Source organism: Oryza brachyantha, chromosome 1 (genome assembly GCF_000231095.2).
Source record: "Oryza brachyantha chromosome 1, ObraRS2, whole genome shotgun sequence".
NCBI classification, from domain to species: Eukaryota; Viridiplantae; Streptophyta; class Magnoliopsida; order Poales; family Poaceae; genus Oryza; species Oryza brachyantha.
This window is the reverse complement of record NC_023163.2, coordinates 2,953,432-2,974,418: the sequence shown is the minus strand read 5'-3', so window position 1 is coordinate 2,974,418 and position 20,987 is coordinate 2,953,432. Positions and strand designations below refer to the sequence as shown.

The 20,987-nt window shown below is 39.2% G+C and overlaps 3 protein-coding genes across 8 annotated transcripts; 1 reads left to right on the top strand and 2 right to left on the bottom strand.

Annotated features, from left to right (window-relative positions):
* Positions 1-995: 995 nt before the first annotated feature.
* LOC102713403 (protein PGR) lies at positions 996-3,874 on the bottom strand. Its single transcript, XM_015841373.2, has 5 exons — positions 3,222-3,874; positions 3,016-3,129; positions 1,872-2,094; positions 1,539-1,787; positions 996-1,430 (listed from the first exon to the last, which is right to left on the bottom strand). Exons 1-5 carry the CDS (start codon positions 3,380-3,382, stop codon positions 1,299-1,301), a joined length of 879 nt encoding a protein of 292 aa, XP_015696859.1. The 5' UTR covers positions 3,383-3,874; the 3' UTR covers positions 996-1,298.
* Positions 3,875-4,016: 142 nt separating this feature from the next.
* LOC102711579 (tudor domain-containing protein 3) lies at positions 4,017-8,011 on the bottom strand. 3 transcript variants are annotated; one of them, XM_015837304.1, is made up of 7 exons: positions 7,645-7,711; positions 7,241-7,496; positions 6,931-7,098; positions 6,124-6,370; positions 4,929-5,087; positions 4,582-4,853; positions 4,017-4,481 (listed from the first exon to the last, which is right to left on the bottom strand). In XM_015837304.1, exons 2-7 carry the CDS (start codon positions 7,472-7,474, stop codon positions 4,320-4,322), a joined length of 1,242 nt encoding a protein of 413 aa, XP_015692790.1. In that variant the 5' UTR covers positions 7,475-7,496; positions 7,645-7,711; the 3' UTR covers positions 4,017-4,319. The 3 variants fall into 3 exon arrangements, with proteins under 3 accessions (XP_015692790.1, XP_015692784.1, XP_006645560.1); XM_015837298.2 differs by lacking the exon at positions 7,241-7,496 and having other exon boundaries at positions 7,645-8,011; XM_006645497.3 differs by lacking the exon at positions 7,241-7,496 and having other exon boundaries at positions 4,929-5,084; positions 7,645-8,011.
* A 2,279-nt stretch (positions 8,012-10,290) lies between these two features.
* LOC102713125 (aromatic aminotransferase ISS1) lies at positions 10,291-16,134 on the top strand. Of its 4 annotated transcripts, none has more exons than XM_040521364.1 (11): positions 10,291-10,393; positions 10,672-10,787; positions 10,886-10,933; positions 11,468-11,596; positions 12,438-12,497; positions 12,730-12,886; positions 13,204-13,310; positions 13,392-13,450; positions 14,828-14,860; positions 14,975-15,083; positions 15,296-15,822. In XM_040521364.1, exons 2-11 carry the CDS (start codon positions 10,725-10,727, stop codon positions 15,746-15,748), a joined length of 1,218 nt encoding a protein of 405 aa, XP_040377298.1. In that variant the 5' UTR covers positions 10,291-10,393; positions 10,672-10,724; the 3' UTR covers positions 15,749-15,822. The 4 variants fall into 4 exon arrangements, with proteins under 4 accessions (XP_040377298.1, XP_040377295.1, XP_040377292.1 ...); XM_040521361.1 differs by lacking the exon at positions 10,291-10,393 and adding an exon at positions 10,405-10,537; XM_040521358.1 differs by lacking the exon at positions 10,291-10,393 and having other exon boundaries at positions 10,405-10,787; positions 15,296-16,134.
* The last annotated feature ends 4,853 nt before the right edge of the window (positions 16,135-20,987 follow it).

The window sequence follows — 20,987 nt, the reverse complement described above, 5'->3', positions numbered from 1 at the left end:
GGACATGTCCTACTCCGACCATGTCAAGAAGCGCCATGAGGACAAGGGCTGCCTCTATGCATGGTGATCCTCTTTTCTGTCATGTCTTTCTCATCTTTTAGACCAACTGTTTATGTTATGTGCTTAATTTGGATGTGATATGAAGTGTGTAACAAAGTAATAACTTGGCATATCTGTTCTTCATTTTGGATGCCTTGCTCGACATTTCTGCACAAATTCGAAATCCCAAACCATCAAATAGTTCATGTAATTTCTTCAGACAAGCTGATTTCTCTGCATCATGTGAGCATTCAACATACTCCTACTAGATTCAGACATGGATTAGCTGAAGTGGTTAGTGGTCATTTTCATGTCCCCCCAAAAAAAGATCATGTGAATTTTTTTTGCCCTGAGCAAGAGGACTTCACCTTTTTGACACCTTTTTCCTCAGTTTACCTGTGATATCTCTCTCTCTCTCTTTCACAGCCTGTTCACCCTGTGCTGCTGCTTCTGCTGCTACGAGACCTGCGAGTGCTGCCTCGAGTGCCTCTGCTGCTGCTGATCTCCATATCCCAGATATCCTGAGACACCTCATTTCAGGAACCAAAATACTGATGATGATATATGTCAGGAATAAATCATGTAAGATTTCGTTTGGAACACGGGAATTTTCCTGATTCCAAAACAGTAGTTTGGTGATGTACAAGTACCAGTGACAGTGTTTGTGTGATTTAATCTTCTCTCATTAATGTAAATTTGTGTTGAACTTTTGTTATTTTGGGTTCTGTATTGAAAATTTGTTGTTTGCATGGATCAGAACGGGTATAAGCACTAGTGTACAACAAATTCATGGCAGAAGAAATTTCTTTTGAAGATTTGGTAGGTTCAGTAAGATTTGATCTTTTAGTTGTGTTCCTCATCTAGCAGTTGAATATATGAATTGTGCCTGCTGTGGATAATTTGGTCAAATAAGGGCATCGCAGCGTAACACGGAGATAAAAATGATGAACCATGTCTACAAAATTTCCATGCATTGTTAAGATATCACGGGGACGTTGATGACAAAGTAAACACTTTTGGTACAAATAAAGACTCATTGTATTCAATGTGACATCAGTATGGGATCTCACTACAGTTGAATCTGTCCATACAAAAAAATTCATCCTTTGTGTGAAAAATTGCTAAAAACAACAGTTGCAAGTGCCCCCCAAAAGAGAGAACAGTGCCACTGTTATAAGATCTTCTATCTGAATTTCATCAACGTATGTGAACATCTGATGTGGTGCTACTGCCTACTACTACTCTACATAGCTTAAATCTCAGAAGATGTATACGCAAGCCAAGGCAGTGATCAGAGTAGTCAAGAACACAGAAACTACATTTACACCATTGTTGTCCAGTATATTCAGTCCAGAAATCCTTGTTACCGTTGGACCTTCTACTCCAACTACCTACATAAACAAAATTAAAAGAAAAAGTTAAAATTTAAAACAAAGTAAAAGGAAACAATGGTATGGTATGTAGACATCTAACAACTTCAATTGCAGAAAACACCACACCTTTTTCCGAGTATTGCAGTACCCACTGTACTGGAGCGTTGCGCCTAGCAACGAATCGATCAAACTTCCACATAGCCCAGCTGCTGTAGCTAAGGGTATAACCAGCAGCTGCCTCCAAAATACATCAGAATCACACTGAGTGGTTAAGAATCCTAGTAGCACAAATGTAAGTCCAATTGAGAATCCAGCAGCTGCTGCTGCGAGAAGTCCATCAATGGTTACCCCGCCATTGGTTCCCTTCCGTACCCTCTGGTGAAATTTCATGGCAAAAGCAGCAGTGAATTATATGTACCGATGTTTTGCCTATCAGTAGAAGGAAGATCCAACACATACCTTGAATGTTGTGATGATTCGTGGTTCCGTTTTGCTAAGAATGCCAAGCTCAGAAGACCATGTATCACCATTGCAGCAAGCATAATGTCCAATAACACCACCGATCAGGGCAGTTACAAGACTAGACTCTCGTGTATCCAAGCACTTATCGGCCCCTCCTGTAACAAGCGTTATCAAAACCACCAAGATATTTGCAATGCCACTATTTGATAAAACTTGCTTCCTGTCAATAAGAGTGGTGTGCACCTGCATTAGAAAGATTCAGAAGAGCATTTTCTGAAACTGAAAGGCATCTTATTCATCTCAATAATGGTGACAGCAGTCCTGGCCTTAAACTTTGTATCCCTTTTAAATATGTGTTTTCTCATTGAAAATGTCTAATCAACTAGAAAAATAGGATGAACTTCACGCAAAGCTGAACTTGATGTAAGTGTAACAATAACATGAGATTTGCTTCGGTCTAACAAAAAGTACCTTGAGGTACCGGTATATGGAGGTCAAATCATTTCTGATCGTTGGATATAACAGTGCACACCTACTCAGCTATATCCAATGGTAGAAAACGATTTGGTATCTCGAGGTACTAGAGGTACTATTTGTTGGACTAGAGCAAATCTCCAATAACATAGGTTCCAGGTTGAAAGAAAGTAGCCACAATTCAAGTTAATGAAGTCAATTTGAATAATTCAAATAGTCTCATGTTCACACACCACATGCTTCAGCAAAGTGAACTCATTTTACGTTTCACAAAGTAAAATATACTGATCTAGCGAACATGGTAGCTACAAACTACAGAAACATTGCCGGACTCAATGAAATCGAACTCAACGAACGCCCATTTTTATCATCTAGCGGCGCTAGAAAGTCCAGTTCCCTTGTTGCACCAATGATTGCACATATTTTCTACTGGATACAGTTAATTTGTCTTTCTAGAGAGTTAGGGCACTCCTGATTCAGTGACTCCCCTGCTCTACAATCAAACCGATTTGAAGCTTCTCCCCTTGATGTAAATCTTCCAATTATTACAAAGGACATGGCAATCTCAAACATGTCCAAGGCCTAAATGGAGTTGATTCCAGATTTCACATCACTTTCTTTGCGATTGAAACAAGTTAAAAAAAAAAACAGAAACGATCTTACTCACCAGTTGCGCTGCCCGCCCTCCTTGAAGTCGGGATCAAGCGCGCGCTTCCTCGCCTCGCCGACCCTCGTCACCCGCGACGCCGTGAAGAAGAACACCAGCAGCATCCCGGCGAACCTACGACGATGACTCGACTCAAAATCCCACCAGAAACAAGATTTCTCCAAGAGAACAAAAACAGAAGGAGAGAGAAAGGAGGCGCCTTTCACCTGTACCCGCCGACGGTGTGGGCCACCATGGCCGGCACGCCGACGAATACCGCGGTGGAGTCGACGGACTTGCGCCGCACCGCGCGCGCCGCGATGGCGCCGCCCGCCGCCACCGCCACCGCCGCGCGGATCCAAACGCCGCCGCCGCCGACGTGATCCATTGCGGCGACCAACTGGATCACCCAAAAGCGAAGAACACCAGAAGGAATTAACCACTCGCCGCCGTCGCCGACGGGCAGATGGATCTCCCTCCCCGCTCAAGCAAGCTCCACTGCTACTGACGCCCGCAAAGAGACGAGCTTTTCCTCTTCGGAGTGCTCCGGTGTACGGAAGGGAGGAAAGCTTCGGATGCTCCGAGAGGAACAAGGCGATCCTCTGCGGCCGGCGAGGCGACGGTGGCTCGCCGGAATCGCGCTGGCGAAGTGAGGTGGAGTAGGAGAAGAAACAAGCGTGAGATCTGACGAAAGTTTGACGCTTTCAGGCTTTCCAAAGCGTGTTCCTACCTCGATGGTCTGATCCCACCCGTCCGTTTCAACGGAGCGCATCACAGCCGTCTAAACTCTTCCGTGCGCCCATCCAACGGTGCAGATCACGGCACAATTTTGAAGCCTCATCGCGTCGACCACAGCTGATTACAAGCAGTAATGGTCTAATGGCTTATCAGCGGATAGAAACAATAATTTATGAGCAAAACTTTTATATATATATGTTCTTAGCTATTTATTGAAAAAATAAACTATAATAAAAAACACCAAAATCAACTCCAAAGTTAAATTTTAAATTTGAATGTTGGAATTGGTTTATAAGCTGAAAAGAATACGAGATCATTGTAAAATTTCAGTTAAAGTAGACATTCATCTAGCACTAACCATGCTCATGTTTCTGAACTGAAATTCTAACAATGTGCTAAATTCCATTCCATGTATCTGTGAACAAAAACTTAAAGTTTTCTATGATAGTGTACATACAAGGTTGTTTCTGAATTCAGACTCCAGCTCCAGAGGAAACTTAAGAACATGATTTGAAGGCCACCATCCTATTTCCTACCACAAATGTTACTGCCAGCACAACTGAATGCTATGGGGCTCTGGATTTGAGCTAAAATCTTCCCCTGCCCCGCCCTCGCCCTCGGCCTCTTCCTCTTCCCCGCCCTCGCCCTCGCCCTCGAAAACTGCCTCTCCCGCCACCCGTTTCTTCAGGACCACTGAAGCTGAACATGCTCATCCGCAAACGATCTGCATCTGAACTCTCTGGTACTCCCTGCAAAATAGCATGATGCCATGGGAATCAACATTCTCGGGAAGGTGGTAATGGAAGTTTCGAAATGTTAAGGGATTCTGATCAGGGAAGTTGAACTGACATGGGAGTCTTCTAGATCCAGTTGCTCCTGGAGCTGCCTCGCCAGCTCCTCGTCTCGGCTAGTATCGTCGATGTAGCTTTCTGCTGCAGACTTCAAACCAATGGATTTTCGCTTCTCCCATTCGTCGAGGGTAAACACTGGAGTTTCTTCTTGCCTGGCTTTGCCCTTGAATCTATGGCCCCGACCATATCTGTCTTCAGGCGCAGCCTGGGACATTTTCTGCAGCAGCTTCTGTGCAGCAGCTTGGTTTTGAACAGGAACAGCTTCACTGACTTCAATGCCAAAGTGCAAGGTTTGTAACTGACACCAATATACTATGTGACAAAAGCAATTTTTCGGAAACCAACCTTCTTTTGGTCTTCCATCTGAATTAGATTGTTTCGGTTCAACCCTGCTTGCTGCAGTCTCATTATTCACACCACTTGAACCTTCATTAACTGGTTTGCTACTGGAACTAATTGGAACGTTGTCACGATTGACTTCCAGTTTCCTAGCCTTATTATCTGCTATGACATAAGAACAGAGTCCAGGTGGATCACAAGTCACAGAAAAGCAATATGAACTACAAATATACAGAAAAAAATAGTAATTTATATGTAAAAAAAGGTCTACTTAACCCCTTGAAGTATTGAGGGTTGGTTCACTTAACCCCTGAAGTATGAAACCGGTGTTCTACGTCCTGAAGTATTCAAACCAGTTCAAATAACCTCTTACGGTGGTTTTATAAGTGGTTTTGACCATGTGGACAATGATGTGGTAACGGTTTTGCCTATGTGGCAGGTAGTAATGCTTTTATGGCACATACATTAAGTTCATTTGGCCTAAGTCTACATAACCAATGCATTCCTTTCATTGATCGGCAAAATTACATATTCTTATTTCCAAGCCATTCGTTTGCCTTCTAAAACAAGTAATTAACACATTCCATTGCTATATTATTGTCCACATGTCCAAAAGCACTCATAAAACTACTCTAGGGGGGTTATTTGAACTTATTTAAATACTTTAGGAGTAGAAATACCCGGTTTCTTACTTCAAGGTGTTAAGTGGACCAACGCTATACTTCAGTGGGTTAAGTAAACTTTTTCTTATGTAAAAACACATTCACCACATTCACATGCTAATCCCCATATATTGCAAGCATGCAAAAAACGTAAGGCATGTTAGGTCTTCCAAATAAAGACATGCAAAGTGCAGTTTAGGTCCATGTTTTTCAGAAAAAAGATTAGGAGTATTTTACTATCCAAATAATGTTATTTGTTTAATTTTGCCAGACTTGACAATAATCTCCAGTCAGATTCCAACATAGCGACAATCTTACTAGTGAGTAGCGCAACTGTTAATAATCCATTTTGCACCCAGAAAAATGCCCTCGTTTCAAGGAAATAGTTCTGACCATCTTAATCCATGCATATAGATTTCACCCAGAGAATCAAATTCAAACCCTTGTTATTTTTTTAAAAAAATAACTGCCACACATGAATGGCAACTTTACAGTGGACATAACTTAGGTGAGAAAAAGAAAGAGGAGAGAACAATTACCAGAATAAGCTTGATACTGGGATGTTCTACTAGGATGTGCTTCAATATCTAACTTCTCAAATGGCGGGGGTCCGACTCCATCATCATTTTGAGACAACCTCAAGGATGGACGAGATAACCCTTTGAATTTCTGGTTCATCTGCCACTCTTCATACAAAGATTGGACAACTCCCCCCATGATAGTCACATTTTTCGCACTTAAGCACAATATGCCATTCTGTATTGGAATCTTGTTCTCAAGACGAATCTGAATAAAGTGGTAAGAAAGGAGACAAGACATAACGATGTAAACCACTCAATAAACAGTAAAAGGATTTGGGGACTGAATCAGAAATAATATACTTGTGCAAAATGGCCAGTCAGAAAAATCTTATATTGTTTGTTCAGATCTTCTGGATCAAAATTAAGTTACAGTTTACTCATAAAGACACAACTCAGCAGACTGTAGGAGTTAGGACAGACAGACAACCAATGGGAACAAGGAATTTTATCTCTCAAACCCATCCTAATGATACAATATAAAGAGATTATCCCAAAATGTAGCTTTTACACGCTTGTCATGCAGCATTATCAAGGAGGATTTCACATTCATTGTTATCAGTAAGGAACAGTCTTGCATACCCCCCCCCCCCCCAAAAAAAATAAATAAATAAAATAAAAACATTATTCATGTAAGATGCATGAAAGAGCAATATAGCATTGTGCAAGGTTTGTAATCTCTAGTTCCAGTACTCAAGAGTGAATTAAAGCAGACTGGAAAATACCACTGCACATCTATAACCTAGATCAAGAACATGGTGAACTAACCTTAGTACCTGGAGCGATATCTTCTGTAATGAACGGGATTGGGGAAAACTCTATGGCTGCTGATTCAGAAATCCCATCAGTCAGACCAAAGCGCAGAAGGCGGTGTTGCTGTGGGTTCTTAAAGGAGGCATTAATGCTGCTTCTATATATATCTCTTACTGAAACTACCTGCAAATAAGTTAGCATCAAATGATGAACAAACAATAGAAAACCATACGGCACGCAATAATAACAGGTTGACATAGACACAGACACACTAGATGAATGTAGGCTCAATCATGATGCAGGAAAAACAAGATCAAATTTTCACCATTGAGATAGACAAGTAGACAACAATGTTTCGCAAAGGACGTTCATATAGCCATCCAGCAACAGCCAAGAACATCTTTTTCGTCTCCTTGGCTACAGACCCTGACCCATCTGACAAACTGAGATGATACAATGCAATTCCTAGCCACATGGATGCTTGAGTGATCCCAAGTAAGGCATTCCAAAACGTTCCATTCAGACCTAAATTCTTGACACCGTGTCCATCCAAGAACATCTTTTCAGTCCCCTTCCACAACCTGAATGCAATTCCCGGCCACAGAATTAATCGGGAGGGCAAGAACTGTTCCTAAATGAGGCATTTTACCCTTGCTTTCAGGAAAAAAATCCATAAGAACTCTCGAGCTGATGTCAAAACAAGCGCGGGCGTGGTGATTCCATCGGTACCTGCATCACGATGGGGCCGTGGAGGTAAGAAGGCCGCCTCCCCGTGGCGGCGGCGGCGGCGGCGCGGTCCGGGAGGGACTTGCCGCCGAAGAGCCTCAGGTCCACGTCGAGGAGCCCGGCCTCCACGGCCTCCGGCGACGGCGAGGGGGAGGCGCGGAGTAGCTCCTGGATGATCTCATTGCTGGGGTCCCGGAAGCACCACCCACAGCCACCGAGGGACTGAAGGAGCCTCTCCTCGTAAGGGGAGGCCGACGAACCCGGCGTTTCCGCCGCCGCCATCGTAGTCTCCGGCGAGGTCTGAGAGAGTGCTAGTGTCTTAGGGAAGAGGAGGGGCGAAGGCGGGTTTTCGAGAATCCGCCACAGCAACTGGAAGGCGGAGTTCTTTGCAGGAGTCTTTGGCCTTGTGCTGACAAGGAATGAGCGAAATTTTCATAGGAAATTTACAGGGAAAAAAATAAAGACAGCTCAAATTTCAAAAAAGAAAAGGGAGAAGAATTCCTGTATATTTTTTTCCATTTTCAGTTCATTCTCAGTCGTAAAACTGGTTTTCCATCCTAATAAGAATATGCAACTTTTTATGTGGCAAATGAGCTTTCCAAGATCAAATGAGTTAAAAATCTTCTTCGCGACTAAAATCTTAGCAACGGTTTTAAGAGAGAAATTCGCAATGACATGGGATACTCAATTAAATATAACTACCATAGCTAACATTTGCCTAAAACTTTCTTTCTCTTTTTTTTAATCTCCAATATATTTTTAGCCACGGTAACCTAAAAATTGGGTTTAACCCAAGCTATCAACAAAAATAGAAAACCACTAACTCCTTATGCGTCATTCTCTTTCCCTTTTGCTCAGCAGATTGAGAGGGGGACCTTTCCTCGACATGTGAAGTGTGAGTTATCCAAAGTTAAAGCTATACATACCGTCATTCATTTATACTTATTAAAATAGTTTATCAACTATAAAAAATAATATGAATAAAGTTTTTATATATAATGTAAAATAAATTACGACGAAAGAACTCTAAAACTAAAATTTTAACTTCAAATGTTTGCTTATGATTATAAACTTACTAGCATGATGATAGATGGAGCCTAATTTTCATTTGGATAATTATTTCAAATTGAGACTGCAATTTAAGCCTTGGCTCATACAAGTACAACTCTAATTTCTTTTGCCTACATCTTATTTTATTTTCATAAAACCTAACAATTTTTCATGAGTGTCTAATTAGTGAAAAATGACCAAAGCTCGTAAAAAAGATCAAACCTCTGGGGGTCTGAACCTCTAGTGGTCTACTGGTCCGAACTCCGAAGATTCCAAACACAACTCGTGTTCTTTTTGACTTTTTTTATCGGTTGATTAGCTCCACATAAAATTGAGAAATATGATTAGCATATGATTAATTAAACATTAGTTATTAAAATATTAAAAATTAAAATTATTTTATTTTTTAAATAATTCCGTAAATAAAATTTTCATACGAAACAACCCGCTTAGCAGTTTCGAAAACCTGCTAACCGAAACTCTAAAAAGAACCACATGACGAGGCTGCGGTCCCTGCGCGAGCGATCCAAGGATCCAATGTTAGCCGAGCCACTTTGTTTTGTTTTCCCAAGCTGATGAAACCAAAAATGTGGAGTAATAATTTGTAGTCGAAAAAACCAAATGGTTTCATCAGCTTGCGAAGGGCAGATTAGGTGAGACCAGATGGAACAAATGGGTACTGTTTTTACTGCTCTGTCAATCAGTAAACTCCGTTTTACGGATCCTGTTCAGGATGAAATCGGTTATTTTGGCCTACGAATTGATTCGGTGACTGCAAATGCCGCATCAAGCAGGTCCGTCAGGTCATCAGAAACAATATATTGTGCTCTCTGCCTTGGAATCTTTCAGGGTACCATTTGGCAATAATTCCAGAACGATAGTATTACTCTTTTCATTTTATAATAATATAGTCAATTTTTGTTTGATCCTAAATCAGACCTTTTAAAGTTTGATTAAATTTATAAAAAATCTAATAATACTTTCAACGTAAAATAGATAGATTGTAAAGTTATATTAATGATATGTTTATTGAGACTTATTGTTATAAAAATCAGTACATTTTTATATAAACATGATTATATTTAAAGAGAGTTCATGAACTTAAAAGTAACTTTGAAAGAAAAATGCTTCCTCAGTCAAAATACTGCTGCTTTTACGATGCAAATTTGTTTCATAATGCTAGTGCTTCTCCGCCGGTTCTTCAATCAGTCACAACTATCTCATATCATGATCTTATTTTTTCAAATAAATGACATAAATGTATATAAATGTATAGAGGGAGTACTCCTCGTCCGCTGGGTAAGAAAAAACGAGCAATCTCATCTTTTCGTTTCTTTTCATGTTTATAATCTAAAATTTAATTTTTAACTTTTAATTTAGAGTTAATTTTAAGTTTTTTCATCTTATCTTATTTTTTGATTATTGTTTTAGATCATTAAGAAGATATATATATAAATATTTTTTATAAAATATTTTTTATTAAGGAATATTTTGACTATTTCCAAGGGGAAATCTTTTTGTCCTTACACCGTAATAAAGTTTCTTTTTTTTTTCTGCCATCACTCTTCTCTGTCCCTAAGAACAGACGCAGACAAAAAGCTCCATCCATGCTTATCCTCCAACTTCGCGGCGCCCCCACCACTCTCCCCTTAACGTAAGCCAAAAGATCAGAGAAAGAGACAGAAATCGGAATAAAATTATGGTAAAGCAGCAGTGAAAGTTTCAGTTTTTCCTAAATCTTCTTCTTGTTGTGTCTTTGTTTATGTTGCTAGTAGTAGTAGTAGGAGAAGAGGAGGGGTTGGGGGGCAGCTCGTGTGACGGAGAGTTGGTGGTGGTGACTTGAGAGGTTGTTGCGTTGCCTGCGAATTCTTTAACCCAACCCCCACCTCTCTTCTTCCTTCCACGGCTTCTTGGGCTTGCCGCTGCTGTTCTTTGGTCTTCTTGGATCTCTGACTCTAACAGCGTATCCGACATCTCCAGTTCTTGGTTCTTGGAGGGCTTGGAGAGGAGGAGGAGGAGGAGGAGGAGGTGAGATGGGTAGCTTCGGGAGGCTGGCGAGGAGGGCCGTGGAGACGGACGCGCCGGTCATGGTCAAGGTGATGGAGGACCTCCTGCCTCGTCAAAATCGCATCTCGCGTCTCCGATTTCCTTGGTATTGTTTGGTGAGGTCTTTCTGTGTTGTGCTCCTTTTCAGATGCAAGAATTGCTTCGAGGGAACAAGGATGTGATGTCGCTTGCGCAGGTATCGGATCGCAGTTCCTTTCGGTTCATCTGTCCAATGAGTTTGTGATTGCGTTTTCGAGAGGAGCAATGAGTTTCTGTAAGGAAGATGATGGCGGTGGCACAGCCATTTGATGTTTGCTATTGTTTGGGGAGATAGTTTAAATGGAAACGGAAATGGAATAGTGAAAGGATCATGTGAATTGTAACTTGCGCCAAACCAATCCTTTACTGTCTGTGTTAATTGTCTCAGTGAATTTTGTTCATTTTGTAAGGTGAATCTGGAGAGAGTGTAGCACAATCTCATAACATTCAGTGCTGTGTGTAACAAAACTATGTAGCAAGCATGGAAAGGAACCTAAAAATGATTGTACTCCTGCTTAGTTCCTGAAAATGGTGGTTAACTGCTTGTGCTATTGCTAACCAAGTAAGATATCCAAATATATATATTAGTGAAAGCGGTTTATGTGCTGTCCTCCAATTACTGCCAACAGAACATGTGATATTTACTGGAAATTATTTGCCTTGTTTTAACTACTGTCTATCTCGTATGCAGGGAGTTGTTTATTGGCAGCCTCCTGAGGCAGCTATGAATAAGGTTAAAGAAATTGTATGGGAACCATCAATCAGTAAATATGGCTCTGATGATGGTCTTCCTGAACTCCGAGAAGCTCTTCTCGAGAAGGTAATTTTTCAATTGAGATTCATTAGACTATGGTGTCCAGGGCCCCCATGCCATCAACCCTTCCCAATAACCACAAAGCAATTACCATGTGAGACAAAGGCACCTTTGTGCCTACTGCTAATTAGCTTTTATGATGTGAGACAAAGGAACTGTGTTGTTTTTGGACAAAGGACATGTGCCCCTACTGCTAAGCCTTTATCATGTGAGAAATTAATTCAGGAGATCATTGATCTTAATACTCAGCAATCACATGCTATCAATACATGAATCTTATCAACGAGAAGGATCCTGGAAGTATTCTTGTTCCCTCATCATAGCAGATTGGAGGATGATCTACATTCATGCAAAATGTAGTGATCTTAAAACACAATAAATTACTCCTTCCATTTCAGGTTATAAGATGTTTTGATTTTCACTAGATTTATCTATTGTATATATCCAGATTCATTAGTATCCATATGAATCTAGGAAAAACTAAACATATTATAACCTGAAACGGATGTAATATACAACAACTATCTGTATTCATCAGCTGGCAAGAAGTACTAATCCAGTAACTACTATGAATTTCTGGAGGGGGTGAAAGCTCATGGAGTTCAGAGCTATAATAGTGCAATGCTGCCATTTAACAGTGTAGTAACATGGTTCTGAGACAGTGCCTTTGGTACCAGAGATGTTCCCTCATATAGAGGCTGGTGTTATATTCACAATTTATATCACTGATTTTTCCTACTGCAAGAATATTTTATTGAAAAATTAACAAATGAAAACAGATTAGTGTAAACATCTTTGTTGCCTTCCCTCTATTTCCTTCCTGAAATTTTGAGCATACTTATTGCAGCTGCGCAGAGAGAATAAGTTAACCAATTCATCAGTTATGGTTACATCTGGTGCAAATCAGGTAATACACATACTTTCCAGTTTCCACCTGATTTATTACAGCTCCGTCATGCTATTCTGGTCTTCCCCCATGAATTTTGGGTCGTTTAGCTATCAGACTATAGGTTGTCAATTTGTCTCTGTTCTTCAGTTCTATGAGATGCTTTCCTCCTTTCCTTATGACTGCTTCACCTAAACCTTGTTTGCCAACTAGGTTGGTCAATAAAGTGATGCCATCCATCAAATTTTGGCAGGCCTTTGTAAATCTGGTTCTCACCCTTTGTGATGCTGGGGATGCAGTTGTCATGTTTGCACCATACTACTTCAATTCCTACATGTCATTCCAGATGACTGGAGTGACTAACATATTAGTTGGTGCAAGCAATCCTGAGACTCTTCATCCTGATGTTGGTAAGATAATTCTTCCCCTTTTCATTCTTGTTGGAGAAATTGGTTAGATGTCTATTATGAACAGTCAATTATACACTAGTCATATTCTTTTTCCTGCTTCTGAGAGCTTCAAGCTCACTGTAAGTTGATATGTTCCTATCACATGAATACATGATGCTTTTTCTCTTAGTTTAAGTAAGAGTTATATGCCTTTTGATCGTTCAATTAGGTTCGCTTTGTTAAGCCACCTATATGCATGGTCTTTGAAGTATATCCAGGATTATAAAAGGATAGATCATTCTGGAAATATAATTAATATTTGTATTAAAAAAATGCAGATTGGCTGGAGAAGGTTCTGCGAGAAAATAATCCTATCCCTAAACTTGTTAGTGTTGTGAATCCTGGAAACCCCTCTGGAGCTTTTATTCCGAAGCCGATGCTCCAGGTAACCGGTCTCTCTCATTCACAAACATGTGCATTGTAGTTGAATTTAATTTTTTTTCCTAATATTGCACCATTATTCCAGAGAATTTCAGAACTGTGCAAAAATGCTGGTGCATGGCTTGTTGTTGACAATACCTATGAGTAAGTTAGTACTGATTACTGGTAATTGCTCAAATGCAATGTTATTTCGGTGCAACTTTTCCCTTCTGTTGTTCATAAAGCTCCTCAGTCCCTCAGACATTGATATTACTTGAAGCAATTGCAAGGATGAAGCACTACAAAAGAATGAACTGCACTTGGACATGATCACCGTAAGTTATAGTTTAAGAGGACATGTCACCATAAGCAGTTGAGCAACTATGCTTGCTTCTTGAACCTGAGTCCAGGATGACACCCTCTTTGATAGCTTAAATAAATAGGACTTCTAGAATGTAGTGGCATTTGAACTCTTTCAAAAGGTATCTGCAAACCACCCACCACTTAGGGTTTGTTAAATGTAGTTATCTTCACATGATCAGCTTGGACAGCTAGGGGAAAATCCTCCTTTTCTTCTGAACACTAGAATTGGGCCCATCAAACAACTCCTTATCTTTTGAAGGTCCAATTTTAGTCCCTCGACTTTAGTGATGCTGAAATAAAACACTCCAGTCGCTTAAAGGCAGAGCAGAAGACTCACTGGCAATAGCCCGAATTGAAGAACTGATTATCCCTTTGGGCTTACTAGAAGTCTAAATCACTACAAGGAAACACTTTAAGGGCCCCTTTGAATCACAGGAATCAAAAAATAGAGGAATAGGAAAAACATAGGATTCTGACAAGAATGTAGATGTAAAACAGAGGATTGCAAAACACAGAAATAACGTAGAAATAACTGTTTGATTGGACCACAGGAATTTGAGGAGAGATATATACTCAAAGGATTTTTTCCATGAGGTTCAACCTCTTGCTAAATTTCCTCCAAAACTTGCATAGGAAGATACATTCCATAGAAATTTTATAGGATTCATTCCTTTGATTCAAAGGGCTTTGTAGGAAAAATTCCTATAGGAATGAAATCCTCTAATAAAATTCCTTTGAATCAAAGGGGCCCTAAGAATACAGTCTTGCTTTCAGCATCCTGGTGACCGTTATGCCACTGGAAAGAGCATATCCGTTGTTAGTTCTTTGATCAGATCAATAAATGTTTGATCTCTCGCTAATCTAGTCTTGCTCAATATTTCACATGTCTACCTTTTCATTGCTGGCTCCATAGCTGAGCAATGAAAATTGATATTAGTTTTTGCCATTTCCTTACCCTTGTATTGATGTTAAAAAGATATTATGGCCCCTTTCGAATATAAGATTGATCGACTACCCTATGTTAATACACTAATGAGTTTAACATCTGTAATTTGTATATAATAAGAGTATAATTTGGAAATTTTCAATTATCACAATGTTTTTTAGACAATCTGTATCTCGCAATGCAATTGTATGATGCTTATCAATATTTTTGCACAAATATTGAAATTCAAGCAGGTATTTTCTTGAGATAGTTCTTATCCGTAAAAGGTGACTGACCTCTTACTTTATGTAAAATAGTTATAAGTGCTGTTATTTTGATCTTTGGATTCTGTGTAACTTTTGAGGTTGAACTTGCTTGCAAAATTGGCTGGTGGTTTACAGATATTTTATGTATGATGGAATGGAGCATTATTGCTTAGAGGGAAATCACATTGTCAACCTCTTTTCATTCTCAAAGGCTTACGGAATGATGGGGTGGCGTGTAGGATATGTAAGTTTACCATTCTCTCTCTCATCTTCTGCTTAGACTCGAAATGCTGGTGTGAGTCTTTTAGTTTCATGCATTTCTGTATGCACTTGAATCTTTAATGAGGGCATGCAGTTAAATTACCATTATAGCAATACGATACAACTTAGTTGGTGCGCAATCTGTGTAAGGTTGGTCAGTTAGTCTTACAGAAACTGATGAGCTGACTGCTGCAGATTGCATATCCAAATGAAGCTGATGGTCTCCACGCACAGCTGCTCAAAGTGCAAGATAACATACCTATCTGTGCCTCGATCGTCGGGCAGCGCCTGGCGCTCTATGCATTAGAGGCTGGCCCAGAATGGATCAGAGAAAGAGTGAGAGATCTAGTGAAAAACCGTGAATTGCTTATGGACGCGATGTCTCCGCTTGGCGAGGAGAATGTCAGGGGTGGGGAGGGTGCCATTTACCTCTGGGCAAAACTACCTGAGAACTGCTCAGATGATTTTGAAGTTGTCAGATGGCTTGCAAACAAGCATGGTGTGGCTGTGATCCCTGGGACTGCCAGTGGAGGCCCTGGATACATCCGGGTTTCCTTCGGAGGGCTGAAGGAATCAGATACAAGGCTTGCTGCTGAGAGGCTAAGGCGCGGCTTGCAAGAACTTGTAACTGAGGGAATGGCACAGTAGCAACCCAATGGATGCAAGAATACATGACGTACAAAATCACACAGGTGAAAATTTTCAGTGATATAATTATTCTGGGATTAGTTCAAGCGAAGAAAAGTGCTGCCATATTTTTCAAGATAACATGGTTATCAGAAATGCTGAAGTTTTTGTTTCAGAGAACTGTGTCACATTGGATTTCCTAGTGGAAATTTGATTTGGTGGGTTGAGAATCGAGACAAGAATAAGACTCATCCACCCCTGTGGAATACCATTGTCAATTAAAAAAGGGTGTTCGTGTTAGTACTTACTGTTATTTAAAAACCTTTTTTTCTCCCTAAAACCAGGACAGCAGATGTACACAAGTAAGATATAGCAACAATAAGCTGTTCGTGAGGCGCTTTGTTTTAGCTTTATTTTGTTACTTTGTCACTGTTGCAATTCTGACAAAATTTGCTCATTCAGAATCAGCATTGCAATACAACCATAATTTTAATTCCTCGAGTAAATATGTACTCCAGTTTCTGTAAAACTCCCATGGCTGCCAAACTAGTGGTTGAAAATCAAGTCGTCTCTGACTGCAATAGTTTGAGATATCCCTAGATGGACTGGACCCACGTGTCAGTGACAGCTACTGCACCAGCTCTAATACTTCCATTGGCGGAGCCAGCAACATGATCAAGCCCGGTCGACTGGTAGCATTTTTCGATGATCAACTATTTTTTTTCGAACATTATTAACAGTTTGTAGAGGAGACAGCAGCCACAGGCTTCAGGTATTGGATTTTAGGGGGTGTTTAGATTGAGAAAATTTTTGGGAGAAGTGTCACGTCAAATGTTTGATCGAATGTCGGAAGAGGTTTTTGGACACGAATGAAAAAACGAATTTCACGGCTAGGCTGTAAACCGCGAGACGAATCTTTTGAGCCTAATTAATCCGTCATTAGCACATATTAGTTACTGTAGTACTTATGGCTAATCATGGACTAATTAGGCTCAAAAGATTCGTCTCAAGATTTCGTTTATAACTGTGTAATTAGTTTTTTGGTTCATCTATATTTAATGTTTTATTTAGGTGTCTAAAAATTCGATAGGATGTTTTTGAGAAAAAAATTTAGGAACTAAACAAGGCCTTAGTTTTCCGGTCACTGTGTGCCATTGCTGCTGTGCTGGCTGTCTTTTGCTGTACACATACTTCTCATCTCCTTCTCATCTTCCAAATGTGTGTCCTTTTCATCGTACAGTGATCTGATCAATCACAGCGACATGTGATTGGCTTGCCACATTAAAACGCCGTTCTCTGAAAAAAAAGGATATATTTCTCCTCTTTTCTTTTCTGTAAAGAGATGCGTTTCCATGAGAGTGATGTGCACTAGCGGCGCATCAAATGCCCTCTCCTTTCCAAAACGTGAGAGAGATGACAGTACACGAGAGACAGAAAATGACAGCAATATTCAGACTGAGAGAAAGAAAGAAACATTGTATCAGAAGCATAAATAGCTTGAAACAATGCACCACAAAGGATAAACAGGTTACAGGTTCATAATAAAGCAACAATGATCATAATAAGATCAGCGTATATCAGCATCAGGGATCAGAGATTCAGGATGTGTTAGTAATTGGCAACAACAAATGACAACTAGAGGTAGCTATCAGAGACGGACAAGTCAAAGAAAAGGGTCTTGTTTTAATTAAGGCCTTGTTTAGTTCCAAATTTTTTTTCTAAAAACATCACATCGAATTTTTAGACACCTAAATGAAGCATTAAATATACATGAACATTAAAACTAATTACACGGTTACGGGGGAAATCGTGAGACGAATCTTTTGAGCCTAATTAGGACATGATTAGCTATAAGTGCTACAGTAACCAACATGTGCTAATGACGGATTAATTAGACTCAAAAGATTCGTCTCACAGTTTCCAGACGGAATCTGAAATTTGTTTTTTCATTCGTATCCGAAATCCCCTTCCGACATCCGATCAAACGTTTGATGTGATTCCTTTAGCAAAAATTTTTGCCAACTAAATAACCCCTAATTTCTGTGATGAGAAGAGGAGGTAGTAGTGCCAGATTGCCAAAATGCATCGAAAAGAAAAGGGCTATACGGAGGAGTAAATGATTGCAGAAGAAAGCAGGTGGAGGCAGGAGCACTGCACTGCACTTGTCCCTGCCTGCATGCAACTACTACACAGATTGCAAATGCAATTCAATGCAGAGTTGCAGTGGCTGCCATCAAAGTCCCTGAATTATGGGGTACGACTGCTCTTCCCTTACTACTGCTAATGTAACCTGCTACTGGTAATTCAGTAGTGTTGCCCACATTTCTGGTTTATATTTTAGGAGCTACCACTGCATACGTAGGTTTTCAGTAATACTGTTCTGAATATGCAGAGTTCGGTCAACCACTGTCACCAAGCACATCCAACTACTTCCTCTGTCCGCAGGTTACCTGATCGTTTGGTCTACGGCTGATAAATCAACGACAAAAAATATTTTCAGGTAAAACATATATATATATATATATAATATTCTTAGTTATTTAAGACCAAATAATGTAAAAGAAGCTACAACGAAAAAAGAAAACTAAAATCACTCTAAAATTAACTGCTTATGAGTCGTAGGGTAAGTGATGTGAATCTAAGTGTTTTGAATTCAAAATTTGTCTACAAATATGACGAATTTTACAGCACAATTTTACAAAATACATGTAACAAATTTATTTATTGCTACTACTAGTTGAATAATTAGATGTGATATTTCCTAATCGAGTAAAAACTCCGAAACATCAAAGTAATTTGACCTGAATCTTAACGTTTTATTAAACCGTAAAATCATTTATGGGTTAATCTTTTCGCAGTTGCAGCTGCTTATAAGCCAAAATTTAAATTTTAGAATTTAATTTAAAACTTTATTTTGTGGTTTTTTCATTATGATTTGTTTTATATAGTTCGCTTTTGAGTCGCTATAGACATGTATATAATATATAAAAGTTTTATCTGCAAATTATTTTTTATTTGTAAAAACATATTTTTACTTATTCCTTAAAAAACGAAACATACGAGCCTATATTTGTGAACAGAGCAGCACGTACTCACTACTACTAACTGTTACTCAGAATTGCAGGCTAACCTGCAGTGGGTGACAGCAACTGCTGTCCCTGCGTCAGAGTCATTCTTCAGGACGAAAAATGAAAATAAGATACTGTAGTATAGTACCAAGAAGGCAAGAAATGCTCACATGCATGCTGCCAATGCAAATGCAAATGCCAACCACCATGGAGTATTGGAGTTGGATAAAATTAAGGGGTTGCTTACTTTATTGGTCAAAATAAACGCTATTAAGCTTTGGTTTTATTAAAATTTGATGAGGTAACAATCCAAACAGCTAAAATTGCCGCTGCTATTAAGGTTTGGTAGTTCTATAAGAGTAATTTACCATTCATTGAGAAAGTAACTCTGAGTACTAAAATTTACACTTAAAATCTTACTACTAGTATCTTGAGTGCGAAATAACTGAAGATATCAAATTTTATAATAGAAAATACAATATCTTTTGATACTTTCTCAAGAATAATAAAGTTGTTCATTTGTAAAATTTCCTCTCGTGGAAACCTGGAAAATGCAACAAACCGGATACTATTTATCCATCCCAAATTACTAATATTTCTGACATTACCAAAATTTAGTAGGATTGATTTGAGCGTAAAAACGAACAACCCCTAACAAATAGTAGCACGTACGCAGATGAACAAATAATTGAAGGACACGAGTATTAGCAAAGTACTTGAGACTCACTGTTGGCTATAGTGAATGCATGGGTTCGTTGATCCGGGCACATTTTACTGCCTCGTTGGTGTCTGGCTGGCTCTCACCTTTTCACAAGAAATCAATAAAATCTCGCCTGTTTTCTGCATGCCAACGAGACAGCGATCAAATTGAATTGACTCTCCTCTCTCCATCCCATGCATCCCCAGTAGGGAGAGATCGAGTTCAGAGTTCAGGCGTACGTAGTATGCTTTAGCCAAGAGCATTTTTCCTGTCCTTAAAAGAAGCTTAAGAAAATATCACGAGATATCACTGTTTTCTATATAAAATTTAATATCTTATAGTATCGGGATACCAAGAGATGCTAAATTTTATATAGAAAATAATGGTACATCCTGTTACCTTCTCAAGAATAGTAAAATTGTTCTTTAGCCAAAGGCCAAAGCCCCAACTCGTTAGCTGCCAAACGATATATTTAAAAATAAAAATTAATTTATAAACAAAAATTTGTATACATGTTTTTATCGATCTAAAAGCAGAGCTGAAAAATAAGTTTTAATAAAAAAATCTAAAAATTACTTTAAATTTAAGGTTAAAAATTTAAATTATAACTTATTAGCATAAGAAGAAATGAAAAGACGGTGATACAAGAACTTAGGCCATGTGAGCAGCGGCCATTGTCGAGTGAATGCATGGTCCCAATGCAATGCGAGCTCTGAAGCTCCCACGGCCATGGCGTACGTACACTAACTCCGGCCGTGTAACTGCAGATCTGTAGGTATACTTGCTGAGCTGCTGATCAATAACGAAGCTTAGCTAGCTAGCTAGCAGACGAGCAGCAGTACGGTTGTTTTTTTTTATGAAAGATAAAATATTATCTGATTATTTATAGCTTTCTAATGGTGTAAGTGATAAAACTAAATACCGCAAAGTTCAAAATCTACTATATAAAAATGAGACGATGAATTTACGTATAAAAACTTTTTAAAAAAAGATACAGTTTAATCGTATAGGAAATATGCATCCAAGAGCTGAAAAACAGTCTGAGAATAATTAACCTAAGTTATGAACGTTGCCTACGTTACCTACTGCCTCACGCGCTAGATAAGAGTACAATAGCAGACTATAATTCAGCTATAAACATATTTTAAGAAGATAAAAAGATATACTACATCAGTCCTTTGGTAAATATTGCTTCTTCTTCTTAATATAATACCAGCTCAGCTGGCTTGCTTAAAAAAAAGATAAAGAGATGAGAGAGAAGAACAACGAACTATATAGATTTGTAGTACACTGCAGTACAGACTCCAAGATACAATATGTGTATGACATGTGAGACTAGATATATATATTTTGTAAATAACTATCGTATAAATTAATTATTAAATTAGCTATACATGATTTAGAGCTGGCTGCTAGCTATACTACTGAACTTGCTCAAGAAGAAGATGAAAGGACTTGCCGCGATATCTTCGGTGGTTAGTTGCTGCTGCTG